Below are 27315 nucleotides of genomic sequence, written 5' to 3'. Positions count from 1 at the left end.
ACATGAATTTAGACAGGGATCAGAATTATGGGTTGTGTGATAAATGTCACACCCTTGTGGTAATTCCAGAAAAAAAACAGTTTGTCAAAGCTGCCGAAATGTTTCAGGACAAAGTGCCTAGAAAAATGGCAAAGTATGCAGAATTCATTGTTAAAAAACAATTCTGCATATTACGTCATTTTCACATTAAAATTCAGAATAGTCGGTATTTACAACATGTCGTAAATACCTCGCACTGTGGTAAATACTTCACACTGTGGTAATGATATTCTGGTCTTTTATGCATGCCAAATACATCACCCTTTTCCGACCAACTTGTAATGAAGGTCTAAGGCTCCTATTATACGCGTTGAATTAATCCTATTGTGGCCAGTAACAGAAGTGACCGGTCCCTTTTGGATAACAGGATTTGTTGTAGCACTGCAGATCTGGAGTATTTCACCCAGAGAATTTAGGGTCATATTAGCAAGTACCTCGTTAAAATTATCGCCGTTTTAGCGGCAGGAAACTGCCGCTAAAACAGCGATAATGGGCTTGCTAATTTGCGTTATAGAATTCCAATAGAAGCCCAGGTTAGATGCCCGCACATCTAACCTGGGCTTCTATTGGAATTCTATAACGCATATTAGCAAGCCCATTATCGCCGTTTTAGCGGCAGTTTCCTGCCGCTAAAACGGCGATAATTTTAACGAGGTTCTTGCTAATATGCCCCTAAGTTTTTTCAACCAGATGAAGGTTCTTGATGAAATATTGCACAAAAACACACGTTATGCCCCCTAAATCTCTTATGTACAACCGTCCCTGAGTTACTAATGCCCACAATAATGCTGCAATGGTGCGGACAGGTGGCATATTCTAAGACAGAAAAACGTCAGCCTCATAATCTGCCCCATGATAGAGAAGCTGCCCTGCCTGATACCACCAGAGACCATTGCTAACAAGGGAGCTATGCCTGTTCACTCTTACCACTGTGGGAGAAAATAACACATTCCAGAGGCGACCGCTGCAGTTAAGAGTGGTGGGCCAGGTGAGGGGGGATTTCGAGAGACAACCATGAGGGAGAATTAAATAAATAATTAATTTTCCCTCGTGGTCATTTCTTGAAATCCCCCCTCACCTGCCCACCCCCCTCTCCCCCACTGCTCTTACCTGCAGCAGCCGCGGCTGTTCTGGGGTACAGACTAATCAATGAAATTCCTCGCATGTGCTGGCTCCAACGACAGCCGGCGAACGGAGACTTAAAAGTGCTGGTTCAAAGTGGTCTTGGTCATGCATGTGAGAGACCGAAACCGACATGTCTGGCAACTTCAGAATCAAGCCACATAAAATGAAGGCTTTCCTCGCTTAACCCAGCAGCAGAGCTAAGGCAATTAAAAAGAGAGGTAAGAGCCACAAACTAAAACAAAACAGCAAAAAACACCTTTGCACTATTAGAACCCTTAACAGTAGGCGCTGACTATGGAGTTTGATTTTGAAAAATCAGGCAATGTCAGAGTTACAGTCTGATTTGTTCAAAAGAAAACATTAAACTATGTGGTGAGAAATACATGGAACAATAGTAGATGCTCCGTCAATCATCTCCTTGTGTTTGCTTTTTTTGCCCTAAGTGGCCAGGGTATGCCCTGACGTGGGTCCCTTGCTCACTTTGCCACTGAAGTCTAGCCTGGCTGATGAAGGGTGTTACCCCGAAACCGGTCCCAGGATGCTAGTTTCTGGTTCAGGGAAGACCTGACTTGGCAGTTTGGCTGGACTGTTGCAATGAGGCACAGGGTCAAGGCTGATTTGCATTTGCCTGGGCCTGAACTGAGGAGGCGAAGTGAGCTAAAGAACAATGATGGATTTAACCCAGATCTGTGACTGCGGGTGTGTGTCTGAAAAGTTTCAGCGCTTCGTCCAGCATCTCCTTGTGTGTACAAAAGAAGATGGGGCCAGGGTCACAAGGGGAAAAAAGCACATGCATCTTTGGTCCCAGCACTCTTTTAGATCTGGAAGTTTTTCCACAATTGTGCATTAGGAGGGAGCATGTATACATTTAAAAATAGAGGGTAAGTAGAAACATAGAAAATTGACATTTTACACCAGTGCTTGGCTGCAGAGGCCTAGTGGGTGAAAAACAATGGACTAGAATGTGGCCGACCGATCACCCGTGGCTGAGATTAATAGAAGCATTTCATCCATCCATCATATTGTAATCCTATGTCACATGCCGAATACCGGTTAGTGTGTACTGTTGAGCTTCGTTTTTGTCCTTGGCAGCCATATTTAAGACAAGAAAATGCTCCCCTCTTTTATTCAAGACTGGAAAATACTTTTGTTTTATTTAAGCAGTGTTCCCTTTAAGAATTTGAAATCAATTTCAGGCTTAGTTAAAAAATTTCTAAGGCTAATAACTTGTACATAAGTAGACAATTTTGTGGTGTTCGCAGACAAGGTGGACACGCATGGACTATTAATCTTGTTTAATCTACCACAAACGCGATTTTAACAATCATTTAAAGAAAGCTAGTACTTAATTTTTTATGTCCTTCCCTGAGGACAGTTATTGTAAAAGTAGCTCTTGGTTTTATTAGTGGATCCGGGAATCAATGTGATTTTATGAAGCACCACTAAAATGATTAACTTTATCATTAATCGGGTTGGAAAAATGAGGAAATTCCCTCTTGCAGTTTTCTCTTTAGTAAGGCAGGTTGTGAGTTAATATATATATATATTTTGTTTTTAAAGATGTTTTTATTATTTGAAGAACATCAGTTACACATATATTAACCTTTGAAACATCACATCACAGTTATTCCATGTTACATATGTAATACAATTTCACTTCTTTTCAACCATCTATTTTTATCTGTTCCATTGCTTCTCCTTCATCTCACTAGTAGGCGAAGTACACAATTCACCTCAGTACATGTTCCATTTGCCCCATTTTTTTGATCCCCATTTTCCCCATTGTTTTATCCCTTTTCTTAGGGCACCCTCTGGATCTGAAGACCTCCTTTTCTGCAATCATGCATTTATCTAGTTCCTTTGCCCAGCTTCTTGAAGATGGCACATCAGCTGCTCCCCAACCAATAAATGTATATATTTTTTTATCAGATTCACAGGCACCCCAAAAGCCTTGGAAGCTAATGGGCAACTATCGCTCCATCAGCATGGGGTCTGAGCAGGTGGCATAGTTAGACTCTTGTGCTAAGATTAGTGCAGGATATCGGCATGGTAGTAGTGTTCACCTGCCCTGGGCCTAGCAACACGTTGTGGAGGGCAGCAGACCATCTTGGACAGAAGCGGGCAGCCGAGTTCTTCAAATTTCCACTGTACCCAGATATAATCTTGGCATCGGCTGACCAAAGTTAAAAGCTTCAGATATCATTCCTACACTGACCTTACACTTATTAACCAGACCTGTGAGGCCAGTGCTAAACGTCTACTGCCACAATGACCGCCAGGGATCCGGAAAATGCTCATCAGATAGGGAAGAGACTGTCTGGGGAATTTACAATTCTGGATAGTATCCACACACAAAATAACTGGCGTCACATGTTTCTCCACACCGATAGGGAGGTAGGAATACCAGGTCCTTTTCCTCATGTAATTTATGCAGTTGGTAAATGGCGGGAGGAGGAGTGCTGCGGTGGGGTGAGGGCAGAGCCCGGCTGGACCATGCTGGAGAAGCAGGAAGTGGAGGAGTCAGTGGGAGCTGGGGGGCGCACCTCTGCCTTAAGGCCTCCTGCGAGGAGCCATCCACGGTGTCACTCGCTGAAGATTCAGACCTGGTGAAAATGCTCAGATATTTGAGGAGCCCCTCAGTCCTGGTCCCTGCCACTTGAATTTGCCCAGAGCCATACCCCTTATGGGGATACCACTCCAGGTATCTTGTAATGAGGCCCTACAAGTCTAACTAAAAAAGGATGGTGCTGCGGTCCCCAAAGATTAGAGAACCTCATTGGATGCGCAATCGTATTGGAGGTAAATTTACTTCTTAATGTTTTATATATAGTGTTCAGGAAGCCTTACTGAATTTACAAAATATGTCATTGTCCCACTCACAGGAAACATCACTGACAGCCTCTATACTGCCCGGTGTACCCCTGCAAGGATTACTAATGCCGAATAACATAAGCTACAACCTTGTTTGGGACTGGGGTACACTCTAATGCAGAAGGGTTACTCTAGGAAGACTTTTTATTGGCTAGCTTAAGGATGAGTTACACAAAGCTCTCAATATTTGAGTCCTAGTCCTGAATGCACAGCCTTTGTCGCGTGGCTGATGATGGTGTGAGGTGACACATTGCCTAGCCTACCTCCAGCTCTGAATCTCTTTACTATTAGAAGGAGCAAAAAAGAATGACGTAGGGCTTGGAATCTGGTGAATTGATAAAAGAACCTCTCAGATGCCACAGCCTAATGATGTTTTCATGCCCATACCTCTCACAGTATAATACTGGAAGTTGTATATTTCAACTGCAGTGCCATGACACAGTCCATAACCGGTGGATCTAACATACATACCTCTTTTAGACTGTGAAATGAACAAGTGTCTTTGTGAAATGCCACCAGCGATCCCATTATACAAGTTATTCTTGGCTTATTAGTGGGATAAGTCATGGGCGATGAAGGATGTTTCTAGACCCTGAATTGCTATCACAGCCCTTCCAGATTTTCCAGGGATACCATCTGTCCATTTTTATCAGACTTGTGCAACCTGTCCCTCAGGACTGCTGCTGTACCAACTAAATGGAAGCAAGCTCTGGTTGTACCGCTTCCCAAGAAATCTATGGCAGATTCAAAACCTGTGAGCAACTATCGCCCTATTTCTTTATTGCCTCTTCTTATAAAACTACTGGAGAAAGAGGTCAATAAGCAGCAATATAGCTGACTAGAATCCAATGCAAGTGGCGGCTCGCATGACTCGCGGGTTGGGGGTCGGGTGGGTGTATTTTTGCACGGGGGTGTTAAAATGTTTACTTTTTTTAACCTTACCTGACTGCTTCTTCTCGTGGCCGGGTCCCGCGTTTGGCGTTTCCTGCTGCTTTCCAGGAACAGGAACAGGCATCCTCCCTCCTCTCCCCTAAGTCCACCACAACACTGCAATTGCAGCATTGTGATTGATGCAGACAGCGCCCAGCCGGGCACCTGTAGTGATGCCATTTTCTCTATGAAGGCAGCATGCAGCCTACATAGACAAAATGTACAGTGTGCATGACTGGTTTGGTCGGCCCCAGAGGGCCGACCAAACAGTCAGGGCTCACAACAACTGCTCCCCAACCTGCCCACCGGCCCGCCCCCAACCAGGCATACCTTGCCTTCTGCTTTGTCGCAGTGCGAGAAGCAGAAACATAAAATGGAATTTAAAATATCATTTTATGTTTCTGCTTCTCACATTGCGAGAAAGCAGTGGGGTGACGCTCCTCCGCCCTAATGGAGGAGTCGCCCCTGTCCAATGCTCTGCATCAGCAGACTTACTCAGGCTTTCACACACAGCACAGTATGGAAACTGCTTTATTGGCTGTACTGGGTGATCTCAGATCAATCCTGCACCAGGGCTGCTCTGCCTTACTGGTGCAACTTGAGCTTCGGCCTGCAACATAATCTTGCATACTACTCTTATCGCTCATCTTTTCAATAACAGTATTTCAGAATTTGTAATCAAGCGCTCAGTTGGCGGTGATCTTTTCTGTCCAATAGGACTCAGTCTGTTTCATTTCCGCCCTCTCACTCTTCTTCCATATATAAGCTGCAGAGTTTCTCAAGACTTCTCACTTAGCCCCACTTTGTTTAATATTTACATTGCCTCTCTGGTGTGTTTAGTATGATCTTTTGGAGATGATAGTCACATTATTGTATTCACAGTTGATAATTCCACTGTTACTTAAGACTGCTTCTGCACCTGTTTGACATTGGTGGCTAAATGGATGAAAAACAATGTAACTGAACTCTAAGAACGACAAGACGGAAGTTCTCATTTTTGTTAGGCTATCTTGCCTTTGGTCAATACTTTTGTGTTCCACTGATCCTTTACCTACCTCTGTCCCTGTAACCTCTGCAAAAAGTCTATAATTTCTATTTGATTGTAGTGTGTCCTTCTCCACTTAAGTCAGTCAGTTTGCTGCCACATGTTTTCTGTTACTTAACATGCTGAAAAAGGTTATTCCTCTCCTGCCTCTATTCATTCGTAAAACAGTAGTTCCATCCTCCATGGTTTCCTAACCTGACTCCAAAAATTCTCTTTACCGTTGAATTCCGATCTTACTTTCTTATTGCTTACAGTTTACTCAAAATGCGGGGACCCAACCCATTTTGAATCTTCCTCCCTGCTTATCGGTCTCTGTGTCTTGCTATTAACTTAACAAAAGGTCTATTTGCAAAGTCTTTTCCTTAGTGCATCTGGCTCTCAACAACTATGGGCCTATATAACCCAGACATAAATACCTTCCCTATTGTCCCATCCATTCCGATTCAGAAAAACTGCATGAAATAGAAGTGTTAGTGCTAACATGCTACTAAACAATTGAGAAGAAGGATTTAGACATAGAGGAATTATCGCATTGACATAATTACCCTGCAAATGACGTTCATTTAGGAATTGTTAAATCCGTTAAAGCGCATTGTGAGGCTTTAGAAGCTGTTGTTTGAAACATCTACTTAATGCTCCTACCTGGCGGCCAAGACATGGAACTCCCTCCCCACCCACCTTCGGCTGACCCAGGACCATCTCTCCTTCAGGAAGCAACTCAAGACCTGGCTGTTCGAGCAGTAGCGTCTCCTCCTCCTCTCAGCGCCTTGAGACCCTAGCGGGTGAGTAGCGCGCTTTACAAATGTTGTTGATTGATTGATGTACCATGATTCAAGGTATTCACAAGAACTGCATCTTATCTCTTGATCATTAATGAGAGGCATACAAGCCTAGCAATTTTATAATAAATTTAGTGTTGACCCAAACTATTCAGTCCTCTACAAGCATGAGACCAAATATGTTGAAGAACAGTGAAAAGTGGTGGGCAGTATCTTATACCTGAAGAAATAGCACATGCACGGCTTGCATAAAAAAGGATGGGAACCCTTCCCAGGTCAAACCCTTTCAAAAGAGTCTGCTAGCCTGGTCTAATCAAAAGAGTATATTTTTCTAATTAGTGGATAGATTATCTGCATCAATGATCTTATATTTACTGGGAAGTCTGAAGATTTTTCCATAAATTGGTAATTTCCCATCCAGGTAGCTAAAGAAGAGCTTTGTTCATGTTTAGAATTGGAGAAGACCCTGGGGAAGTAACTTCAAAGTCCAATGTCCAAAAAGGAGAATGGGTTAGCTGCCCTTCCAATTTGTTGAAGAAATGGCCTTTCTTAAATGTGTTGATTGATCTTTTTTAACTCAGTGGTGAGCATATTTACGTACTCCTCAACATAAATGGAGTTCTTAATCGAATGTCCGAAATTGAATTGCCATTTAATATGAGATATTTAGATGTTGATATTGGCTTAGGACTCTATATGCTCAATTTTAGTTTAAAGTTGTATCGTTTTGATGATGCTTTAAGATTCTTTATATAAGTTTTTGACAATTTGTTTATTAGACAATGCCTAACAAACAATATATGAACTACAGTTAGCTAAAGAAGGTCTTGTTCATAAGAAAGACAGATTTGTAATAGTTAGCAGCCAATGGCTACAACAGCGGGACTTCACTAGTAGGAACAGGTTTGGAAGTCTGCCTGTGTCTGATGGGTCCCACCGACAATCACCATTGTTTGTCAATTGGTGTTGAATTGGCCAATGGAAGAATGCCTTACCGACCAATATCAACCACAGGGTTAGAGGCCTGGAGGAGGAAGGGCTCTACACTTTCAAGATAGTAGCCCACTGATGAGGCACTGTATGAAGTGTAACGTAAGCATGAGAAGGAAGTGCCTATGAAGAGGATACCACTCAAGCAACTATAGGAAGGAAGACCGTATGGAGTGCAGCCAAGATCGACGCAGAAGCTCACAGTTAGAAATTAGGAAATACGGCTTTTCTTTAGCACGGACAATGTAATAAAATACTTGAGTAGACTGCATAAATCATTTTATTTTGAAATATTAGATTACAATATGTCTCACTAGTATTTAGTGTACTGTAGAGATTTGATATGGTACATTACGCATGCTCTAGCCCAATATGCAAATAACTCAGCCGTGCAAATGTGCAGAGATACTCAGAAATAGAAACCGCGTGGATGTGCAGGTTGACACATTCAATTAACAGAAAGAGGCTAAATTGCACAACACAGCAATTCTTGAAAGGATCAAAGCACTTCTGCTTAATTTCCAAGCGTGTGAGCGGCGTGGGACTGTCAGTTGAGACGAGGGACCCTGTAGGATACAGATCTCAAAACTGCTTACAAATACAAAATTCTTGCATTCGAGATACATTTTTTTTGTTTCTGTGTAAGGCAAAATATATATTTTTTGCCCTGTAACTATGCCAGCTATGCAGATACGCTTCAGCATACTCCAAAATTGGCCAGCCCAAGGCTAACATAACGATGGATGTCAGTTATTAAACAGGCAATTATGGGCTCCAGACATCAATAGGCTGTCTCATGGGCTACTAGACTCCCTACTGGGCAGCGTGTGTGTGCATTTTGCCCATACCGCTACTATTCAATTTTTTTATGCTGTTTCTGGGTACATGGTGCAGTGGCTTTTTCCTTGCCTGGTCGCACATGCGCATTAAATCCAGTCACTCTCGCTTTGCTAGCCGTGCCTTTAGTGACAGCGCAACAGGCTTGGGAGGCATGAGAGCACAAAAGACTGTGTGCTGCCTGTTCGATATCCCCCGTCTGTCTGTGTCCCCCGGAAGCAGTCACAAATCAAGTATTCCACTGAAAATCTTTGAGTCATAAATATATGTCCACATATTCGAGGACAATGTCATTTAGTGGTGTAACTCCAGTCTACAAATGTTTGTGGAAAGTGTATTTTGGGTAGCTTTGCTTGCAAGTGGTGAAAATAAAAATAGAGACAATGAAAATAAAGACATGTAAGCGCGAGTGCGTGTGATGCATTTTCCTGTGCAGCCAGGGGCGGTTACTCCATTTGAGCAGAGGAGCGTCACCCCACAAGCTCCAGAGCTGAAAAAAAAATGGTAATAAAGTTTATTTATTAGCATTTTATTTTTCAGCAATTCATACTGAACTGTCAGGACGGGGCGGGCCCAGTGCTGCTGAGTAACAGCAGCAGGGATCAGTGTGCTTTTAACTGCACATCTCTCTTTGGCCAGCCACCTTGAGACGGAGAGCCAGACATGCAAATTTTAAAGTGCTCTAGCCCAGCGGTCTGAGGCAGCTAGGTTACAAAAAGTACAACTTCCAGTGCTCTGGTGAGCACTGAGTGAGGCCTCTCTATACAATCCTGTCGCTGATCTCAAGCTGTGTGAGCACTGACAAAATTGAGTAGTGAGGTTCCTGGTCCGGAGCTTCCTGAAGACACCAAAGGGAGGAGGATGCCGTGCTGCAAGCAAGGAAGGTACCTTTTTTTTGGGCCCTCCCACCCTCGGTGCATGCCAGCCACTGTGTGCAGCACAGCGTATGGGGTATTGACAAGCAAGAAGCTTTAACAGACTGAACACCCATCAAGACACTTTGCTGTGCCAAACCGAGGCCCACAGAAGGCCATATGGACCACAGCATGAGAAGACATAGACCTGTTAAGCTGCTAGCTTTCTGCTTTCTCACCCATCAGATAGGCAAACCTAGGCCCTCAGCCTCGGCAGCAACAATGTGCCATTAACCTTGGAGGAGTCTAGCTTCAGCCCCATTACCAGGTCTTTCAGCCAAACAGGGAGATGAGGCCCAATGACCGCAGTCGGCATCAGACCTGTGATCTGCATTCTGCCTATTCCCAGCTTTGTACTATATATGAACAATTGGTTCTGTAGGGAAGTATATAATTTATTTAGATCATTTATATCCTGGTAAACTAGGAAATACCAATAAATAGAGTGACACATATATCTTGTCAAACGAAGAAAAAGATTCAATACTGACACAAAATGAATGTACTTAGTGCGATATATTAATGTTTCATACATCGTGGAACACAAATGTTACTTATTAAAAATAACCACAAGACTGTTATGTAACATAAATAACATGCCATACAAAATGTGCTTCGCATGTAACATAATACAAAACTTGTGACAATATACTGAAAAATAAAAAGATATTCAATTGGGCGTCAGTTTATAATTCTTCAATATACTCAAGCATATTCCCTCATTTCATAATAGATATGCAAGGTAATGGTACCAAACACCTATTCTTATTGTCGATGTTTCGACTCTTTCCACTAAGTGTGTTCAGAAAAACATCACAACGGGTCTTCCTCAGGACTAGAGAGAGTACATACAATACAATATAGAAAGGATGGCTGAGTGAGAATTGCGCTGAGTTGTGACAAAATCTATAGTTGCAATAAGGTAAGCTCCAAGGATAAGGTGATGGCCATCCACCATCAACCAAAGGTAAAGAAAAATCAATACCAAATGTAATCAGAAGACAAAGTATATCCTGAGCTAATAGCAATAATCAATAAGGTCCTTGAATGAATCACAATCAAGATGGTCTTCGTATCTTCATTTATTATGATGTAATTCTTCTAACAAATCTAACCGCCAACACGTGTTTCGTCTTTAGTGGTGTAGACCACAGACTTCTTCAGGGCTATTGCTAGACTGACAAGTTATTGTTGAGAGGGAAATGTTATCAACGTCTATTTAGCGGATTATCAAGATTATAAGATCTGGAGGCTCTTGAAAAAGTAGATCACGATTTGAGCAAATCTTCACAGTCACAGTAGAGCCCCAAAATGACCTCGGACGCGGTGTGATCCGACAAGAGTAACAGAAACTGGCGTGAGTACATACAGCCTAGTCAAGATAGTAGCATCTGTGTGCTGGTCAGAAAAACACAATCCTCCTCAAGATATCGGAGAAGGTGATAGATCATGCGTATCCAAAGATAAGACGGGTCCTCAATGGGGATCTTGTAAGAAATTAATTCAAATGGGATTACAAGGTGCTACTGTGTTAGGTATCGAGTAGAGGTTCACAAATACCTCATTGATCCACAAAGGATTCTGTTAGCATTCTGTGCCGAGAGATGGAACAAATCCAACCTATGGCGTGTAGCTCCGGCCCAGCTTTGAGCAGGAACTTTCTAAAGAACTGGAGATTGCACAAAATGTCATATGTCTCTGGAATATGCAGTTTCACCTAAACTTCATGGGTGCCACACCTTGATTATGTTCCAAAGTACAATTGAATTTTCCACAGTTTAATAGGCTTTGTAATTTCGAAATCTCTCTGGCAACGTGATTTTAATTTGAGCAGGTACAAAGCCGGACAATTTGTGCTTCGTTAAAAGTAACTAGTATGTGTTTTACTATGCATTACTAAACAGAAATGATGGCCCAGGTTTATCTTCAGGGACCATAAACATTTCCACAGCAAACTAACCCATTGAGATAAAATGGGGTTAAAACGTGTGCCCTGCAGGCTACAAGTAAACCTATCCAACCAGCACATTAATGACCCCCTCTGCATCTCACAGAGATTAGAATTTGTCACCTCTAAGGTAAAGAAGGTATGGGAAACATCCAATGCAACTGCCTTTACATCGCATGCCATGACAACGCATGCCATCTTAATACATGTCACTACAACGCATGCCATTACAACACATTATAAGGTAAGTAATGGGGATTTTTTTGTTTTTGGGTGGGTATGGGTTTTGGGGTACATGGGAATAGTAATTTTTACCCCTACACTATCCAACACTTTCCCTACTGTTTCATTCACTGGAGTGGGAATAGCACTTTTTACCCCTACTCTATCCGGTACTTACCCTTCTGTTGCATGCACTGGAGTGGGAATAGTAATTTTTAACCCTACAGTATCCAACTCTTACCCTACCGTAGCCCAAAAAGTATTATGCGTTGTAATGGGATGCGTTGTAATGGGATGCGTTGTAATGGTAGTTTTAAAAAATGCGTTGTACTGGCATGCGTTGTAAAATCATGCAATGTAATGGTAGTTGCGATGTGAAAACTGCATTGTAAAAGCATGTGTTGTAATTGTTTGCGTTGTAACGTCATATATTCGCAGGTATTAGATGATATCAGTGCCATCTGCAAATCAAGAAAATGTGCAATATTAGTTCTCTGTGCATAATGCATAATATAAGAACCCAGCGGATGTCTCGACACCAGAGTAGAGACACACTGTGAGAGGTCTGCAGATGTGCATGATGGATGTCAGGACGGAAGTACTCTTGTGAGACATCTGCGAAAATCTCAGTACAGGGACACAAGTCCATCTTGGTGGCCAGAGGCCCTTGGAAAAGCACCCATCCCGACGGACCACGCACGGAACCTGGGCGTCATCCTGGACTCCTCACTCTCAATGAACAGACAAGTCAACGCCGTTTCATCATCTTGCTTCAACATTCTTCGCATGCTCAAAAAAACATTTCGCTGGATCCCCACCGAAACTAGAAAAACGGTCACCCACGCACTGATCACGAGCCGCCTGGACTACGGAAACACCCTATACGCCGGTACCACCGCAAAACTTCAGAAAAAACTCCAACGCATCCAGAACGCATCAGCCAGACTCATACTAGACATCCCGCATAAAGACCATATTTCTAGTCACCTGAAAAACCTCCACTGGCTTCCCGTTAATAAGAGGATTACATTCCGCCTCCTAGCCCACGCTCACAAAGCACTTTACGAACTTGTACCCGAATGCCTCAACACACGACTTTCCTTCTACACCCCCTCCCGCCAGCTACGATCCTCCAACCAAGCCCTTGCTGCGGTACCTCGCATCAACAAAACCACCATGGGAGGAAGATCCTTCTCCTACCTGGCAGCTAAAACCTGGAACTCACTTCCCACTCACCTTCGCCTCACTCAGAACCACCTAGCATTCAGAAAGCAACTTAAAACTTGGATATTCGACAAATAATTCCCCACCCTTCTTTAAGCGCCTTGAGACCCTCTGGGTATGTAGCGCGCTATATAAATTATTTGACTTGACTTGACTTGACTACTATGGCCAAAGACTGAGGTGCTTAGTCAGAACTCTTCAGACGTTTCAGGAAAGGAAAATCATAACAGGTTCACTGTTACAGCTCTGCCTGTCCCAATCTTAGTTTATGAGGCAAGCTAGTACAGGAGTATATTATGAGAGCTCAATGTATGTTAGTCGTGGCAAAGTTCTGCCTGATGCAGGTCTACATACAAATCGATTTCGAGAGTTTTGCTAATGTCGAAGGACCTCATTAGAGTTTGGTGAAGTGGGAGATCCATTTAATATTAGCGGAGCTTATACCCTGCATTAGTGGCTTCCAGACCTCAGTAGGGGCCTGATTTAGGTATTGGCCGTGGAATACTCCTTCACAAATGTGACGGGTATCCCGTCTGCAGTATTACGATCCTATTATATCCTTTGGAGATCGTAATGAGGAGGACGGGAAATCCGTCACGTTTGTGAGGGTGTATTTCGTCTGCCGAGATCTAAATAGGGCCCAAAGTGTCAAAGTAACTGCTGGGTTTTTCAAACAAACTCATGCTTTGAGAGTCTGTTAATGAAATAAAATGAAGGACATGCCAGCCAGACAAATATGGTCCCCTATAGACATTCTTCTGTGCCTAAAATGCATCCGCCGCTGTACCAGGGGATACATTGAAGGCAGGGAGATCCTCACCAGGTAGGCTGGGTTCTTTATCGATTCTGCCCCTCTCTCCGAACAGAATAGGCAGGTGGATCTCCCACAAAACTTAAAATGAGTGCCTAAATACTGGGATATCAGTGCATGCTGATACATCCACAGAGTATTGGGGAGCTCTGCAGATGTATCAGTAGCGGAAAGGCACGTGTGGTGTAAATCAGTGTCGAGATGTGTTGTGGGAGCCTCAGCACTGGATTAGTATTCCAGATCAGTAGAGTTGTACATTTTGAGAGTCATGATAGTTCCTGTTATGCATGAGTGCTTGTCATTGCTTTTTCTATGACACAACTATATATCATAAGCAGCTGTGGCCTGAGCAGGTAAGAGCAGTGGGGCCGGGTGTGGGGGGATTTCAACAGATGACGACGACGAGGGAAAATTATTTATTTATTTAATTTTCCCTCGTGGTCATCTGCCGAATCCGCCCCCCCCCCCAACCCGGCCCCACTGCTCTTACCTGCATGGGCTGCTCCTGATCATAAGTTGTGCAACCAGTGTTTTGAATGCACAGTTTCATAAGTGCTTAAGATGTTGCTTGTTTTTGAGAGAGTGCCCCAGGCTTCCATTGTCAGACTCTGAAGTATTTGAATCGTTTTTTTAGCTCCCTTTTGGAACTGCCTGTACCAACAATGCTTTTTCAATGAATGTATTTGGGGAATGATCCTGTTTCGCCGTTTTACTGTTACAGTGTACTTTTTTATGTACTCCTCCTGTGATCTCATACAATTGCTGCTGTGCTCTGTAAAGCGCTATGCATGTATGTGTACCGTAACTACATCACCATTGTATCGGCAACTTTCCCTAATGTCCTTGTATACCTCGTCACATACTGTCACCATGTATCGGCATTTACTCCACATGTATCTTATGTAGTTGCTGCTTATGAAATTCCTTGTACACCTCGTCTCTTTGTATCTGTATTTACTCCAAATGTATCTCAGGTCGTTCCTGCTAGTGCTAACTCTGTGAAGCGCTCTGATGCCCTCGGGTCAAGTTTGCGCTACACAAAACTCAATAAATAACATTTAAAAAAGAAAATTACCCGCACCATTGGGACTCGTTTTCCTAGGAGGAGAACACCCAAGCACCACCCCGAAAGCATAAAGATCGCTTGGTGCAATCTGAGTCTGCTGTGAATACTTTTGTCAGGACTACTTTTGTTTCCTAGTCCGGCCTGCCATTAGAATCATCCCAAGCTTAAATTTCTTTTAAGTTATCCATTGTCACAAAGGTCTTTCATTCCAGTATGGATCACCATGCAGGCACTCAATGCACCTGCTATGAATAAATGACATGCATGCTTCAGGAGGTACTTCTAGCAAAAAAAGCTTTGCTTAAAGTCGCAGACACTTAAATCCCACATTCCTGGCTGTTTCCCAACAGAACTGATGCTCCCAGACATATTACTCGTCCAGGTTATTTAGTGGAGAAGAAAGTAGGCAGCTTTTTGAGGCCACTCCTCGTGATCTAATCTCCTGGAGTGTCAAGGTTTGTGTTTTTCTTTTATAAACTATTTCCTGTTTATGAGAACTAATAAAAAGGATGTGTGGGAAAAGTTCAGGACTTTGCTTTTGCAAACTTCAGCAAGTTGTTAGAACAAAACAACGTTTCTGAATTTCATAAAAATTGATTTGCTGCAGAAAAGACATTCCTAAGTATACATTTTGCAAGATAAAAACAACTGCAAACCATCTTTTATTGTTGTAGAAATTTAGTAAAAAGTAGGATTTTGCGGGGAAAATGCTACCTAAGGCATAATTGGACAAAAAATAATAACTCTGCAATCTTCTTGAAGTACAAAGAAATTAACTTCTTCCAATTCTGCCAAGGCAATGAAAACCATACCTACCTCCACAAGAAAGCCACTGTCAAAACACAGGAACACGCCCTACTATATTGAAATACTATACATTCACCAATCTTTTCAAAGTCAGATTATGGTTTTCATTAGAAAATTCCTTCATTTTGTAAACAATTATGTACTTGCTGGCAAATAAACCAGAAAAAACAACTTGCATGCTTTTTCACACTTACGAGCTATTGAGAATTTGAAACTTTTCTCCTTTCTGGAAATTTAGGTCATCCTCTGTTCTTGCTTCATAATCGTAAAGTGCAACAAAAAGAGTTACCCCTGGGAAGAAGAGGAAAAGGGCAGCAGTGAAAAACAAATATTGACAAACTTACAAGAGTGGTCATCTTGCAAAACGTTTCGCTGGTTTAACTTTTGTAAAATATCCAAAGATTGTACCAAGACATCGTACAAGGATTTCGATGAATAACCGGAAACACAGAAAACACTGGATTAGCAAGTTATTTCTCTAGTCCTTACTACTCATAATGTTATCATCCATACTAATATTATAAAGAGAGAGCCCAAACCTTTGAGGCGGGTAATCTCGGTAACCACAGCACCAATCACAACACCCAATACAGCGTTGGAAAGGGCAGTTGCAGCAAAAGGACATAGGCTATGCAGACGTAAAAAAAAATGTATTAAAAAAATTGCAAAAAATCCATACTATACTATCATTATCCATACTAATATTATAAAGAGAGAGCCCAAACCTTTGAGGCGGGTAATCTCAGTAACCACAGCACCAATCACAACACCCAATTCAGCGTTGGAAAGGGCAGTTGCAGAAAAAGGACATAGGCTATGCAGACGGATAAAAAAATGTATAAAAAAATTGCAAAAAATCCATACTATACTATCCATATCCATACTAATATTATAAAGAGAGAGCCCAAACCTTTGAGGCCGGTAATCTCAGTAACCACAGCACCAATCACAACACCCTATACAGCATTGGAAAGGGAAGTTGCAGCAAAAGGACATGGGCTAAGCAGACGGATAAAGAAATGTATAAAAAAAATGCAAAAAATCCATACTTGACTATCCATCCATATCCATATCCATACTAATATTATAAAGAGAGAGCCCAAACCTTTGAGGCGGGTAATCTCAGTAACCACAGCACCAATCACAACACCCAATACAGCGTTGGAAAGAGCAGTTGCAGCAGAAGGACATAGGCTATGCAGACGGATAAATAAATGTATAAAAAAATGTGCAAATAATACATACTATCCATACTAATATTATAAAGAGAGAGGCCAAACCTTTGAGGCAGGTAATCTCAGTAACCGCAGCACCAATCACAACAACCAATACAACATTGCAAAGGGCAGTTGCAGCAGAAGGACATAGGCTATGCAGACGGATAAAAAAATGTATTAAAAAAATTGCAAAAAATCCATACCATACTATCCATATCCATACTTCCATACTAATATTATAAAGAGAGAACCCAAACCTTTGAGGCGGGTAATCTCAGTAACCACAGCACCAATCACAACACCCAATACAGCGTTGGAAGGGGCAGTTGCAGCAGAAGGACATAGGCTATGCAGAAGGCCACCATATATATTATTTTATTTTGCAGAGTTTTATATAGCGCAAACTTGACCCGAACTGAATCAGGTATCAGAGCGCTTTACATAGTACCAGTTACGTTACATGTGGACACACATTCATTTTTCTTAGGCACGGGGAAATTAAGTGATTTGCCCAGAATCACAGGATGTTTGGCGTTGTTACCAAGACTCGAACCCAGATCCCCAGGTCCGAGGTGGAGCGCCTTAGCCGTTAGGCCAACTCCTCTATGCATTTAATAGGTAAAAGAACCGTGCCAGCGAAGTAGTCCCTTGTGGGCGTGTCTGCGTTGTGCTGTGGGCGTGGGCGTGACGTACGGCCATCACATCGTGGGCTGTGGGCGTGTGCTGGGGGCGTAACAAATGCTGGGGGCGTGACTAATGCTGGGGGCGTGTGTCCGCCCTTCATGCCATGTGAGTCGTACATACAAGCGCCAATTACGTTGCTGCGCAGCATCAAGGGGCATGCTAGGGGCGTGACACGCTGGGGGTGTGACATGCTGGGGGCGTGTGCTACGTTCCGCCCTTCATGCCATGTGGGTCGTACATTAATCAGAAGATCGTCTGCTGTGGCCGTGTGCTGGGGGCGTAACAAACGCGTTCACCTGGAGGCCTGGTAAGTAATGTTACTGCAGCCTCTCCTGCGCGCTGTTACTGAAATCTCTTTCAACGAAATTACACGCGCCTGCTACCATCAACCAGGGCTCTAGCCGGGCTCAGGCGGCGGATCAGTACACTAATTACACGCACCTGATAACATCAACCAGGGCTGCAGCTGGGCCTCAAGCGGGGGAACACGCGCCTGCTAACATCAAACAGGCCTGCATCTGGGCCTCAAGTGGGGGAACACGCAAATGAGCGTGTCTGCGGGGACAATTACTGCAGCCTCTCCTACTCGCTGTCACTCAACTCTCTCATTAAACGGATTTACCCGCGGCTGATAACTCTCTCATTCAACGACATTACACGCGCCTGCTAACATCAACCAGGGCTGTAGCCGGGCTCAGGCGGCGGATCACTACACCAATAACACACGCCTGCTAACATCAACCAGGGCTGCAGCTGGGCCTTCTCCGTCCATATTCTAATGAAACAAAAAATGTTGTCTACCACGAGATTTTAAAATAAATTGCCCTTGAAAATACACACATTACACACATTCTATTTCATACCCGGACAACGTTGGGACGGGCTGCTATGAATCTAATAAAGTAGCCATTTTTACATTCATAATTGCTAATGGTGGATCAGATATTGTGGGTCTAAAGATGTAAAATGTTGCTCCCTTGCAGAAAGTACATTTATTGATAATTTACTGTTCTGTAAATTTGCAGCACGAAAATAGAAGACATGAGTCCTCATACTGTAAAAGAAGGTAAAGAACAGTCCTCTCCTGTATAAGCAGGGTGACAGCCAATGAATGTAGTGGACGGGGCTACTGCCAATCACTGCACTGGTGGGTGGGACCCTTATGCAAAGGACATGCTCCATGAAAAAGGAGTCCCACCTCTTCCACTAAAAGGAACAGTGACCAACTGTGCCATTTTGCAGCAGTAATGTTCCTGCTTTCATTTTTGGGGCGGAGGGCAAGGGGGAAATGGCCAATCTTACAGAGAGTCGTTGGAATATGGCATATTGACAGGGTCAACCCTGGAATGCCTCTCGCGGGCTGGACCGCACTCACCGCCCAGTGGAGTCATTTCTGCTGGGTGTTTGACTTGATCACCCAGTCGGACAACATTACCTGCAACATTTGTAATTTGTATCTACTCAATGAACAATTACTTTTTTTAGGTTTTCAATAATCACAGATTACGATTTTGATGCCACTTGTTATTTATGAACAGTTTCATCTTTTAACATTTTCTCCATAATCTATTTATTTAGAAGGTGGACAGAACTTTTAGTCAATGAAAACGTGAGATGGATGAGGGGACACAGTGCTCTGTGACATAAGTAATTATCCCAGGGGTCTGTAATTGATGTAATATCATGAATGTACTTACACACAAGCACAGACACACACCCTCACTCTCTCACTTGCTTCAGCATAACTTTCATAATAATAATAAGATATTGGGGATTGGTAAATGTGGCTTGCGGAGTATTCACATGATGGGTAATATTTAGAGTCTACGTACCAATCTCGTACATAATCCAATAAGCCATTCTCAGCTTTCTAGCTTTAAACTTACATGTGCCCCTTTATGCTTTGGCTTCTCAGCCAGATGCCTCTACCACTGAAGGCAAATGGGAGCCCTCACTGATTTCAAATTAATTGTGATGAATCCCACATCAGGCCCAGAGAAATGAGCTTGCCGTACTCTACCCCCCCCCCTTATAAGTCAGGAAACTAGCTAAATCATTGGTGCGATCTGAAGAGTTCCCCCTAAGATCTCCAGTAACCTACCTTTTTCCAATAAGGGGGTCCTTTTCAACAGTACATGCTGTGCCAAAGAAGTCTGCCACCTTTTCATAACATCTATGGAACGGAAGTTTATTTGACATATTATCTTTGGTATCAAGTATGTTAGATGCAAATGATTAAACTGGATCTGTTTAAAGCAGGCATTGTGCAGGGCTGGCCCATGCTTTATCCTCTATGATGCACCCTAATTCCCTCACAAACCCGGTGCGATACTCCTTCTCCTTAGCGTTGGAGGACACTGTGAAAGTTATGCATAAATGCACATCAGTTTCCTGCAAACACACAGTTCTCCCGTTGGTATCATGAGCGGTCATTCAGTCATCTTTTCTGGAAACTCTGACCTGGTTGATCTAACCACAGCTGCTACTTCTGCATACAGGAGGTAACCTCCTGAGCAGTATCTTCCTCACATTCCATATTCCACATAACTGATCCAACCCCAAAGAACCTGATTGTCCAGCTCCACACCTCAACTTTTAAAGAAGCACATAAAAGGCCACTCCAGCTTCCCAGGTGCATTGAATATCCCTTTGAAAACTGATTTGCCCCATTTCTTTGTATATCTTTGCTTCGGCTGCCCTGTTTGCTCTAAATCTTCCCATGAACCTAAATAGACCATTTAAGACTTGTAATAATGCAGGTCTGGTCATCAAAATATCCATCAATTTATTAGTTGAGATTGCACTCTGACCCATTCTGGTTGGGGTTTCCTCGGGTGGAAATAGGTTGTGGCACAGTTTGTGGGTAAATATTACACTGCCAGAGCCCCTCTATCATACAGCGGAACAAGCATCTTCAGTGTCACACTGTGGACAAGCATTCCAAAAAAAAGGTTCAGCAGTATTAGGGAACATTGACTCTGGGCTCAACCGAAGCATAACCAGAAACAAATACAATGTTGTACTTTTTTCACTATCGCTAACCAAAATCCCATCCATGTCTTCCGAGCAGTCAATCCATATTTAAGTTTGTCAATCTTCTCGGCGTGAGAATGAACATGCATCCCTAAATCCTAATAACACTTCTCTGACTTCAATGATAGTACCTTAAAGAGTCCTCCTACTACCCCCACTTCAATTGTAGTATTAAAAACAATCCTTCCCCAACTTCAACAGTTGTCCTATCAGTTCAACTCTAGAGGAATGCAACACCTTCTTCTTGCTAAACCCCGAGTATAAAAACAGCAACTAGGTTAACTATTAAGCTACTAAAGGAATTTGACTGAATGCCCCACTATATGTTTGATTTCCTCAATTTTTGAATAGCCCGCTTAATATCTTGCTCTTTTATAATTACTTCAAGCGACTAAAAGTATACAAAGCCAGGAATTAACTCCAATTACCCTCACGGATTAAACTCTCATTACTAAAAATCATTCTCTCCCGATGACTGATGCATCCAATATTTTGAGCCTCTCTAACTAAGAATAACATCCACACAAGAACACTTTTGGTCTTTCCCCATTATTATACTGCGTATTCACATATAGCCTACGATAGTGTTTACTCAAAACGTCAACACAGTTTTCATCCTGTATTCTTTTTGAGGCCTGTGTGTTAGCCATTCCTAGATTCTGAATTATCACCCCTTCCAGTTCCACTGTCTCTCCTCCATATCTTTAGTATTCCAGCTAAAGCCTTCGTCAATCTCCAAAGCAGAAGACATAAATATCTTGAACTGAAACCTTGAATTCTGCTAAACTAGTTTCCCTGGAATCCTTCTCTCCTTTCAAAGGAAGCTGCTATCTTGATCCTCGCTGTCCTCACAGGTGATCTGACAATTATTCACTGTCACTAAAGATGCTGAATGGGAACCTTTCTCCAGATCTACTGTTCTCATCCCACACACATAGATTCAAGATGCAAACAGCTGGTAAAATCTGGTGCTGCTCCCAGTTGCCAGATTCCACATTAGATCAAATAAATTCTGTGCATATTTCCTCGGGTTAATCTTTCCTGATTTCAGGAACACATTTGTTATGGCGTGAAAGTTTTATTTCAAAGATTCAGGACTGGCATGTAGGTCATTCTCACTACAAGCACATTTAATATTCAAAATGTAATTCTGCTTCCAAAAAACTCTTGACACATTTTGGGAAAGATTTTCTTCTTCAGGAGAATTATAGTTAAACCTAGTAAACAAACATAACACAACATAAGGAACATTTTATTCGCAATTAATCTTCGGTTCATTGTCCATTTTGACCAATTTATATCAGAATTCAAATGATAAATGTAGAAAAAATCATAGCTATGGTTAAACACACTTTGGTATCAAACGAGGATAGACATCCCTCCTCATGTTGGTTTCTGATCACATGGTTGTTTCAATACTACAGTAAAATGGCATCCTTTCCCAATTGTCTTTTTCCAGTTAATAGACTGTAAGAGTCACAATATCTGTCTGTTTACTAATAGATACAACACTTTATGGAACTTTGTGGCCTTCAAATCTTCAGTGTCTTACTTGTTTATAGATTCATACTTCCCAACTGTGTTGTAAAACGCATGCCCAATCTCTCTCCTGAGTTAGTCCACACAGGATACTTGTTCCTAAGAAATCCACCCAGCATAAAGCCCATTTTAGGAGCATCCTCTGTAAATTGGCCAGGGTAAAAGAGATTAGAGGGAATATGACTCTTTACTATGCATGTGATAGATCGCATCCCATTACAATGCGGTCGTTCGACTGCGTTGTTACATCGTGAAGCATTACATCGCAAGTCATTACAACGACTTGCTGTAGGGGGTGCGCTGGATTTAGGAATAGTATTATTTACTAATCCTACTCCAGTTTGTGCAACAGCATGGAAGGTGTTCGATTGTAAATCCAACACCTTGTGCCCCCTATAGCAAGTTGTTGTAACAACTTGCGATGTAATGCTTCACGATGTTACAAAGCGGTTGTTGTAACAACCAAATTGTAATGGCATGCGATCTATCGCATGCAATCTAAACGCTGTGTCCCGATTAGAGGTTAAGTGGGGCCATTTAAAAGGCACATGGGCTAATGCATGTGCAATTTGTCCAGCCAGTTGCAGCAGGTATCAAACAAGGGATTGGCAAGCGGTCCATTTTCTCCCACTTAGGCAGGGGTGATGAGTTACAATGCAGGATGTATTTGTCAGCTTTGACAAGTACTGATGTTAGTACATTTGCTTCCTTCAGAACCCCCACTTCTAAATTTACTAAGATATGGACTGTGTAGTTCATAGGCGTGTAAATAATGTGGGGTGTTTTTCTACTGTGAGGTTAACCAGTTTGATAAAATTGACTGCTTGCGTTCTAAGAGGTTTACGTTGAAGAACTGGTTGTTCTTAAAACCAGGATGAGTGTCAATCTTTTGTCTGGCACACATCTGCTCTGACTGCACTGTATCACTGCAAATTCTCTATTTCCAGTGCAGGCGAGAACAAACTGCTGCACTGGGAACTATGCCATAGTGAATGATGTAGGAGAGTAGGATCTGCTTACTATGGTTACCCCCACTTTTTGCTGGTGCTTCACTGTTTCTCGACTTTAGTCTGGCTGGGACCTGCTATTCAGGACCCCAGATGCTTCCTCTCTAAAATTATTGCATGTACTTTATGTACACTCCAGATTGGTTACTGGGTTACCCTTGTGAGTCCCTAGTATATGGTACCTTAGGTACTAAGGGCATAGGTACCCCAGAGGCCTACCAGGGTCTGAAGCATGTATTATGCCACCGGTGGGAAGCCTTCCAAAATGGCATCACAGGTCTGCTACTGCAGCCTGGGTAAGGTGGTGCATGCACCCCTTACTAAGATATAGGTTACCTATATCTACCTTTAATCACTGACACATATAAACCTATAAGTCACTCCTGTGGCAGGCCTTATCAACCCTGAAGGCAGAGTGCTTGGTTTTGTGTGAGAGGGTGCCCATGCATGAGCAGGCTCCATCTGCAGCTTTCGGATTCTATTCTCTGAAGCTGCTCTGTGATGTAGCCAGACCATATACTCTTAAGTGCATTATAACCTCGCTGTGAATGCTAACTTTGGAATGGCTGCATGGAAACATGTCGTGTTTGGTGTCAAATACTTTGTAATCCTACCCCCGCCAGTCCTGGCGGCGGGGTTAGAATTCCACCCTTCTAGAGGGAGAGACATGTACACACTGACCTAACCCGTGATAGTTTAAAAGAGCCCTCGCATCACAAAATGGATGCTGCAGCCACAGACACGGGTCTGACCTCCTGCTGCTGGACGAAACTTCACCTCCCAGACAGGCTTTAGTGTATTGGGACTGGGTGGGTGCATTCAGAGAATGCTTTTCAGACAGTGCTGGGGGTACACTTCGTGTCACTGTGCATATCCCAGTTCAAACCGGTTGCAGGGGCACTCAGCCCCTGCTCTGACGCGAAACTGGACAAAGGGAATGGGTGTAACCACCCCTCTTCCCAGACCCTCCCATAGGTGGGTCCCCAGAGTATGTCCAACCCCCTTTCTTAGTATAAGTATGGGACCTCAGTCCTTAGGACTTCATATAACACCTAGAAGAAACTCTGCAACATATATCCTGGAACTCTGACATTTTACATGAATAGAAGATGGAAGAATTTCCCTTGGGGTCAAGGAGTGACTCCCCGGTTCAAACAGGCACCAAAGAAGCATCTTGCCAGTCTGCATTTCCAAGACTCCTGCCAGACCCCGAAATATTTGCGACTCAGGACATGGACTTCCACACTTCACAGAGGCCGACACGAGATCCCAGCAAAGCTGAGACCCACAGCCCTCACGAGTGACGTGGGACCGGAACTCCTGAACACCGTTCACATTTGCTAGTGCATCCACTTCCCGGTCTTTCCCGAAGATGTGCATTAGGCTACTTGTAGTCCAAGCCCGAGAACCATCTGCACTGAAGATTGTGGGCCTACACTCCCCGAGTGTTCCGTGAGCCCGCTTCTAGCATTTCTGCCTGGGGCCCCTTCGCGATCCCTGGTCCGTCGACTGGTGGGTCCCCATGAAGGTAACTCTTCTTTCCTTTGGGCTTCCCTGGTTGCTCCAGACGTGCCCTGACTCCCCACCAAGGGGTGAGTCCATCAGACCTTGCTGGTCTGCACCGAAGCCAACCTCTGCTTTCTGGGTGGCTTGCTATTGCCAAGGCTTGTTGGGTCCAATCCGGAAACCCGACACCGCAACACTAGACATCCTTCGTGGGACAGCTCGAATCCAGCACCTGGTCATCATCAACGCCTCCTGGTCCTCGTGGCTGAAGAGTCAAGCTTCATCTTCTTCACCTGAAATCACCCGACACCGGTGGGCATCCGCTCATCGCTTTCCTGGTCACTGTCAAGCGACCCAGACTCTGTCCCCTCTGCTTTCAGGTTCCTCACATCTCCGATCCACCCGGACACTTTCCACTTGGTCGCCAGCAGCACTTTCAGCAGCTCGCCATTGAAATCGACAACGAAACCTGACACGAAAAGACACCTATGCACCCGGCTTCCCTGGGTGAGGTAACTCGAGTAGTCCGGTGCTCCCGTGGGTGTTGACTCTAAATCCTCCTAGTTCTAAAGGGGTTTGCTCCAAGTTCTCTTCAAAGTGTCCTTAATCTTTAAATTTCCAACTGCAACTTTCCCCATAGAAGTTAATGATGAATCTGGGCTGTGTTTAGACACTGCACGTGTCCCCCGTGGGGCCCCTGTGTCACTACCTTGGGTGGTTCCTTGTGGCCCCAGCGGTTCAAAAGGCTCTAGGCCTTGTATCTATGTCAGTCATGGTTCGTATACCACTTTCTTAATATATGGTTTGGTAGGCACCTAGGGCTCAACATATATTGTGGTAATTTACTGTGTGCTAATTCAGATTACTGAAAGTACTTTTGCCTCTAGCCTCATACAGAGAATAGAGGGATGTGTTTAGAATATATACATATATTTTATATATATACCTGGTGTGGTTCTACTTTCATTTGGTCATTCATGAGATTAGAGACTGGTAAAACAACCTGCTTTACATTCCTTCAAGGCTTAGCCTGAAGGCTGCTCTCCACGGCTACCACTAGGATCGCTTTCTATATAGGTTGTCTTTAAACCTACCATCAATAAGGGTCGTTTGGACTGGTGCAAGGTGCTCACTAGAATAGTGGACAGCATATGCCAGGCCAACTTCTCACAAATGACAGAAGAGGTGTTCGAATCTGCTGGGTCCATTTCTAGGTCTCGCCTAGCGAACGCAGCTCATGTGCTGCTTTGCCTTGGCGAGCCTCTATTGTTGTCGATTTGGTGCGCAAAGGGAGACAAAACATGTGCGCGCCGGGACAGGAGATGTGCACGCGTACGGACAGGAGATGTGCACTCCGTATGAGTGCACATCTCCTGTCCCCGCGTGAACACAGGGCGCGCATGTCACGCTTTCACTTCCCCCTCCCCCAGACGCATAGCATGCTACTTCGTGGGAGCGCTTTGATGGGTTGAATTTAGAGTGACACTTCGAATTTAGGCAACACTGTTTATACCATTCAGAATATGCATGCAAAAATAAAATTGGTTTTGATGCAACTGTAGAGAAAATGAAGCAACTGTAACAATTTACATCCGGGGGTGTATTTTGAGGTCGTGTTTATTTAAATGTTTGTTGGTTTTGCTGAACTAAACTAAAGTGATCTAAGGTAATATAGTCAACCGAAAAAGTAACTTTCATAATGTTACAAGAATGTCTAGTTGGCCTTCGTCTGCACTCACAATTCAGAGAGAATGAGTGTCCGAGGGTGTCTCCAACGATATCTAAGGATGAATTCAATATTTCCGTTTCAAAAGCTCTGAATAAAACGAAGGTGCACACTATGCATGTTTATAGAAACTGCCCCTCAGAAGCAGATACTTGACACACTCGCCTACCAGTTGCAATCAAACCGTGATTTCGTAGCCTCTGCTGCCATCTTGTGTCGCTTTTTATTTCCGGCTTTAAAGCACTCCGTTGTCTGCGAGTGGTATTTGCGACGCTTCTTGGTCCGGTGGCAGGTTAGCCCAGCACCATGTGACTCTGGGCAATAGCTCGCTTAATCTTCCCGACGGCCCCCCAGCGCCTAGAGACCCTTACGGGTGATTGTGCGCTTTACAAATGTGGACTTTACTTTACTTTGGTGGCAAGTTTGGCTTCACAGAGCTTCAGCCATGCACAATTACGAAACGAGAACTAGTATTTGTGTGTGCATTGTTAAAGTGGCCTTGGCGTTTCTTCAAATAGGGCAGGGCAAGATGCAAGAGAATAGCACAAGGATTTGGTTTGAACATGCAGGTTTTTGACTCCCAGACTCCTTAAAGGGTTCAGTTGACTATGATGAATGAATGGGTTGGGTAATGGGGCGTTGGTAGACTGCTGCTTAGCTGTAACATCTAACTAGTGTCTAGCAGGCCCACCTCCAATTTGACTCATTCATTTGCACGTGAAGTTGTCTCCTGGGCATCTGACACACAACTAACTGTATGCGTCACCAGACTGTTTACGGAATGGCAGATATGACATTTGTTTTGATTACAGGAAACAGAGGTTTAAAAAAGATGTTAAAAAGAAGCGGTGGACATGTGTTATCCCTACGGTAACTTTGTTCCGAGGTGTGTGACCGTGCACATTCCGATGGCTCCAAATGGGACTTCTGGAAAGTTTTTTCACCACTGCTGGCCCCTTGGTTCTCGCTCGTGGACAAGACCGCATGTGTGTTGT

The 27315-nt window shown here is 43.5% G+C and overlaps 1 protein-coding gene across 4 annotated transcripts in view; it reads right to left on the bottom strand.

The window, feature by feature from the left end:
* The window catches only part of FYN (FYN proto-oncogene, Src family tyrosine kinase), a 541378-nt gene that overhangs the window by 158394 nt on the left and 355669 nt on the right, over positions 1 to 27315 (bottom strand). For all 4 annotated transcript variants that reach the window (XM_078649135.1, XM_078649136.1, XM_078649133.1 and 1 more), the window contains one exon: positions 15803 to 15899. In XM_078649135.1, the coding sequence (XP_078505261.1) occupies positions 15803 to 15899 (97 nt within the window). The remainder of the gene's footprint in view (positions 1 to 15802; positions 15900 to 27315) is intronic.

The sequence above is a fragment of the Lissotriton helveticus genome, chromosome 6 (genome assembly GCF_964261635.1).
Source record: "Lissotriton helveticus chromosome 6, aLisHel1.1, whole genome shotgun sequence".
NCBI lineage: Eukaryota > Metazoa > Chordata > Amphibia > Caudata > Salamandridae > Lissotriton > Lissotriton helveticus.
The sequence above is the reverse complement of the archived record's forward strand: the minus strand, read 5'-3'. Positions and strand labels throughout refer to the sequence as shown.